Source organism: Heteronotia binoei, chromosome 14 (assembly GCF_032191835.1).
Source record: "Heteronotia binoei isolate CCM8104 ecotype False Entrance Well chromosome 14, APGP_CSIRO_Hbin_v1, whole genome shotgun sequence".
Lineage (NCBI taxonomy): Eukaryota > Metazoa > Chordata > Lepidosauria > Squamata > Gekkonidae > Heteronotia > Heteronotia binoei.
The window spans coordinates 7,534,629-7,540,628 of NC_083236.1; the positions used below are offsets into that span (position 1 = coordinate 7,534,629).

At 47.8% G+C, this 6,000-nt stretch overlaps 1 protein-coding gene across 1 annotated transcript in view; it reads left to right on the forward strand.

Annotated features, from left to right (window-relative positions):
* The window catches only part of ICE1 (interactor of little elongation complex ELL subunit 1), a 46,789-nt gene extending 41,987 nt beyond the window's left edge, over positions 1-4,802 (forward strand). Inside the window, exons 18-20 of the mRNA XM_060254075.1 lie at positions 1,332-1,438; positions 2,856-2,954; positions 3,241-4,802. Of these exons, the coding sequence (XP_060110058.1) occupies positions 1,332-1,438; positions 2,856-2,954; positions 3,241-3,413 (379 nt within the window). The 3' untranslated portion in view covers positions 3,414-4,802. The remainder of the gene's footprint in view (positions 1-1,331; positions 1,439-2,855; positions 2,955-3,240) is intronic.
* Positions 4,803-6,000: the final 1,198 nt, after the last annotated feature.

The following is a 6,000-nucleotide window of genomic DNA, read 5'->3' on the forward strand; positions in this document are numbered from 1 at the left end:
GGCTGCCAGATCTTCTGTACTTCCCTCCATCTGGTGTTGGGGCTCTGAGTGCCTTTGGACCTGTCACTGGTACAGGTAGCAGACCTGTCTATCACATTTTTATCCCACCTTCCTTCTTCCAAGGAGCTCAGAGTTGGCCTTTTTATCCTTGCACAACACCCTGTGAGTTAGGATAGGCCGGAGGTTTGTGTGAATGGCCCAGGGTCATTAGGGACTTGAATCCAGGGCTCCTGGTTCTTAATCCACTGGCTCTCCAACTGGCGTTTCAGCTTTTTTTATGGGCAGGTATGAGGCCAGTGGGAGAAGGTAGAAGAGGGTGAAGTGGGAGAGGAGGCTCTTGGATCTCTTAGGGGCAGCCTTGAGTTTGCCTCTGTTTATTGTGCGCCGCAGCCATGAATTATAGCCTCTTGTATTCTGTGCTGGGGAGCTACATAGTGAAATTGAATTACTTTGCAAATAGTCATTAAAAGGATATCGTAAGCCTAGAAGTCAGTCCCCCTTCAACACAATGTAAGAACTACATCCCCAGTCCAACACTCTGACCACACTATAAGCTGGTCCATAACTTAATTGGTCTGTAACAACAGCACCATTTTGAATTGCACAAAGACTGAAGGACTCGCCAGAACTCATGGCAGTGCTCCTCCGGCTGAGAAGCTGCTGCTGCTGCAAAGCTCCTTGGCTGCTCCTCCGGGCCCTTTCTGTGTTGAACTGGGCAGAGCGATCACTTGTGCATATGGCGCAATTGTTCACTCCAGCACATTCGCAAGCACTTTACCCCACTCCTTGCCAGCGTGCATGGCAATTGAGAGTTTGGTCAAATGTTTTCTCGGCGCACCTGAAGTTTCTCACCTGAAGTTGTCCAGGTTGTGCTTCACATGTAGGCAAAGGTTCCTGTGGTGTCTGTTTGCAAGAGGAAGGTAAACAAAGAAGCTTTTGCCTGCCTTTCTCTTCGTTCCACGAGATGCATCTGAGGGTTGGGATTGCTCCTGGGTTTGGGACCAAGGCTCTTCTGGTGGGAACTGACCAAGGGCGTCTCTTAAATCCTCGGGAGGGCCAGCAGATGGGATAACAAAAACTGTCTCTAGCAGGTAGGATAACAAAAAACATTTGTGCATTCCTATGGCCTTAAATATGGATAGGTTGTTTCCATGGTTGGGGTGCTGTTGTAAATCGGGCTTTTCGTCAGCAGCTTTTTTTTAAAAAGTGGGAATCCTTGTTTAGTTTTGAAATGCGTGGTTGGTGGGAGCTTGGCAAATCATGCGGGTTTCAAAGGGAGAGGGATGTCAGGGGTCCGTGTGCCCGTCTGAAGCGCCCATTTCTTCCCACAGCAAGGAGCTCTGGCCTATCATGGACAAGTGGATAAAGAGCAGAAAGGGCAGTGGAAATACTTCTTCCCCTTCTGATGTAATCGTAGCAACGGTTCTCAGGCTGATTGGTGAGTTTGTGACACTAAAGAACCTTCTCTGCAGGCTGTTGAGAATCCTACCTCGGTTTTCCTCCCAGGAAGGTGGGATATTGCCATGTAGCAACATTCTGCATCTGTTTGCACAAATAGAAAGAGTGGCTGACTTGAGCCCCTGCTTCTTATTTACATCCCGGTTGTAGTTTCCAAGAGTGAAGAGGGCTCTGTTCATTGGGAAGGCAGGGGGTTGGGAGAAAGAGCCATTGCAAGTTCTTGTGTGAGTTCTTTGTGAACCGGGCAAGGGTTTTGCATATGAGATATTTCTACCAATTCTCACAGGAGCCACCTCCCATGGATGGGGCTTGGGACTCTTCAGGAGGATGCAGTGGAAATGGGGAAATGTAGTTGTCAAAAACTCAGTCCGTTTGCAGTGGGTGGATCCAAACTCAGCAGCGCAAAAGACTTCGGGTAACCCCAAAGAGCAGCCTAACGCAGCTCTGAACTTGTCCTAGAGGGAGGGGGAAGGGAGGAGGTGTCCCAGCTTCGAAAGAGAAAAGAATGGAAGGGGGGGTGTCAGAGGTGCTTGAGGGACCCTCGTGGGGCAGGGGCAGCACAAGCGAGGCCCACTGAGGTGAAGAGTTTTGGAGCAAGACTGCCTTGCCCTCCACGTGCCTCTCTCGCGAGCCCTGCGTCAGCATTGCCCAGATTTGCATGAGATTCCTTTCTTTGGCCACCATGTTAGTTCCACTGGCAACAGGCAGCCAAGAATGAAGGAGCAGGAAGCCCTTGTGGCTTCTTGTGCCATTTGGCGCTTGGACCTGCAGAGGTTTGCTGCTCCTGGGCCGAGGCCGCAAGAAGGTGGTGGGCAGTGAGCCTCATTCCCTTGTGTCTCTCCTCACTCCTCCCAGCCGAGAATAAAATGTATAGAATAAAATGCCCTATAAATGCAACAAGCAGTGGAAAGCCAACAGTAGTACAAACCAGAAGAGTAAATAGATTTTGGAGCAAACAGCAAGTAAGTATGCTCTGTATTCTTGGTGCTGGGGGGGGGGGGCACAGTGGGAGGGCTTCTAGTGCCCTGGCCCCACAGGTGGACCTCCTGATGACACCTGGTGGTGGTTGTTGTTTGGTCATTGTGTGACGAAGTGTTGGACTGGGTGGGCCAGTGGCCTCATCCATCATGACTTCTCTTGTGTTCTAAAAAGCACTTGGCTGGCTGTTCCTTCGGGCCTGTACTAGAAGCCCACTGGGGCCAGGGAAAGGCGAGGCTACAGCCCTGTCCCTTAACGTCTCTTTTTTTGCATCGGCGGGGTGGGTGGGGCTTTCCCACAGAGGAGCATGAGGTCCTGCTGGCTCCCCTGCAGCTTGAAGTGGTACAGCCCAGACCTGGGCTTGCCACTTGGGGGAGAACTGGCCTTCACCCTCCACCTCTTTCTTCGTTTTTTTTAAGGTCGTCTCAGCCAAATCGGACTGAAAGAAGGATTTTCTCCTGCTGTCAAAAATATCAGTTCTGTTATTGGAGCTTTTTTGCGATATGCCAAAGAGAAAGGTAATAGTTTCCCTGTTTCTGTTTTTTAATGTGCTGGAGATGGCAGAGTGTCTGGGTTGGAAGGGTATTGTGGAATGCCCACAAACACTGTGCTGAGACATCCAAGCTCTGAGCAATGCGATTTCACACAGATCAGCTTCTGTGAAGGGAAGTGAAAGCTAAGCTGACCTTCAGAAACTGTGTCTCGAGGGCGGGATGCTGGAAATATGAGTGGCTATGTTGACTCGTTAATGTATTAGCTGGCTTCCCACAGCTTCCTGATTTTTTGACTTTGTGTCATTTGCAGATGTGCCCTGGGGTGTCCAGTTGGCAGCGGTATATGCGCTCTGTGAGTTGGGCCCAAGCGGTCCGTCTGAAATATTAGATGCCATTAGCGCTTGGGAAGCAGTGAATGGAAACAGCCTTCCTCCAGCCATCACCAGCCGCATAACTGAAGTTAGTGGCCTGCTAGAGCAATAGGCAGATCATCCGTCATCAAGTTTTTTGCATCTTTTTCCTCCCACCGCAGAGGACAACTTGTCAGAAATAAACTTACTTGCTACTGCATAAAGCAGTAAAGGAAAAAAAGCTCCCTGCCCCTCTTCTTGAAGGACAGAAGGAAGCAGAGATGTTATGAAAACAGTTAAGCCTCCAGCACATTGTTCTGAAGTGAAAACAGCAATTGAGCATTGATGTGTCTTCTAGCAAGAAAAAGAGAGGCATGGTTTTATATACACTATTTAATCCAGGGGGGGAAATAATCCTCAACTATGCAAATAAGAACTGTCTTGTAAATGGTCTTCCGTGGGTGGATCCAGTGCAAGGATTCTCTCTCCCCCCACCCCCCTTCCCGGCATCCATTTCCAACCAAGGTAAAGTTTATTCTTTGGGTCTCAGGACCTGCGGAGTCTAATAGGGTTGCAGAAAGTTTGTCTCATTTTTCTCATCCATCAAGAGAGGAAAAGGCAAGAAGGGCAATTTCACCCCCTTTCTCCCTCCCCACTGCAGCCTCCAAACCCACATGGCTGCTAGAGGGCAGTGGCATCTGAAGGTGGAGGGGGAAGATCTACAACCATCGCCGCTTTCCACTCAGAGATTGCTGGATCGAGCACTATGAATTTCAGGATCCTGAAATGAATTGGTCTCCCTGTAGCCATGCCAAATGCTCTCCAAATGGAACTGACACCGAACATGCTGTCAAAACCTTAACTTTATACTTCAATGTATCCATCTCACCTGCTCGTTTATCATCCACGTTAAAGTAGGCACTGCTTTCCTCAGGGAGATCAAGGTGGGTTGGAACAGGTACTGCTGCTTGAGGTACATACTCATCTCAATCTCATCTGTGGGAAACCAGATTTTAAGGGGGGGGGGGTATCAAAAAAATTCCATGACCAGAAATAACAGTAGAGCAGAAACCATTTGTACGCCAAGGGAAGTCTTAAATTGCTTTCCCCTTCCTCAAACTATTTTCCATCAAAAGCCAGAAATCATTAATATGTGTCTCCATAATCACAAAAAGAAAACACACAACCTTGACCAAATCACGTCCCCCTTTATTTAGCGTTAGTCCCTTTGATTTTTTAATGCAGGCTTGACTTGATTTGTCACTTTGCATGTACAGATTCAGAGATTTCCTTCTCTGTGAGAATGTGTATCATAGATGGTGTATTGCTATAATGTGTTTCACATTTCATGTTGTTCCACTTGGGGAATTTTACTTGTACATAGAAGCTGATCTAAAAATAGACCCCTGGCCTTGTTTAAACATCAAATCTAGTTGTACTTGTATTTTTACTGTTTCAATATGTCTTGTAAATATTTTTAAAAGTAAAATGGGCTTGTGCATTAAATTTGCATATTTCACAATCTAGCTGCAGCAGGCTGTCTTTTCCAAAATTGAATAAGTGATTCAGAGTTTCTCCCTTCCTTCACACTGGCCAAGAAGATTGTTTTTCAGTCACACAGTTGAGTCCAACTTTCTGCGACCTCATGGACCAAGTCACGCCAAGTCCTCCTGTCTTCCACCATCCTCCAAAGTCCACGCAAATTCATGTTAGTTACATCAGTAACGCTGCCTCCTTCTTAATTTGTATATCAGTAAGGGTATAGAATAGGGATGAGTGCAGACAGGTCCACAGACCAAGATTCAACATGGACTGGGCGCCACTTCATGGTCCATTTGCCCAGTCCAGGCATTTGCTCTTTTAACAGACTGACCATGGGCCACAGCCTTTTTTAAGGCAGTCCGTTTGGTCTGTTGGAGCAGTCTGTGGGGAGTGAGCTCAGGAGGCATTTAAATGCCTTTTGAGCTCGCTGGCAGCGTGCCACTGTGGGGACGCAACCCAGAAGTGGGCTGAGTCCATTTTCCGGGTCCCCATGGACCTCATGAACCACAAACTGGTTTGTAAACTGGAAAAGTCCATGGAAGTTTATGGTTCATGAAATTCACAGACCTCAAATTTCCCTGGTCAGCGCCCATCCTTAGTGTAGAATAGTTCTGTAGAGAAGTCATAAAGCACTGGCATGCAGATCAAAACTCAAATAATAAGATATTATAAATTATATATTTTAAAAAAGCAAACAACCCAGCAACCTTAGGAGCCACATCCATCAAGCCTAACTCTAAGGCTGTGATACTCATGAGCAGCAGGTAGCTCTTCAGAGCACTGTTCCCTCACGTGGCACCTGCCCCAGGTTTCAGGTGAGTGAGCAGGACCTTTCCTCATCGACAGGTGGCTCCTACCTTGGAACAGCCACTGCCAGAGGAATGGGTAAGCCAGGGATGGAAGCAAAAGTGGTTCTCTGGTGGGTGGTAATTGTGAATGTGGCTTTCTGCAAATGAGATCTGAGTTGCAGGTTCAAATAGCAGCAGCTGCTTTCTAAATAGAAACTTCTTGGCATGATGGTACACCACACATACAGAAGCTTGTCCACTCTTCCATAGCTGGGCATTTCTCAGCGAAGCATCACTGCTTGGGAAGAACTGGTCTGAAGTAGATCCAAACTGAGTCAGCCTGGAAAGCAAAGCAAGGCATCGCCAGCTAATCCAAGCGAGCAAGGAGTG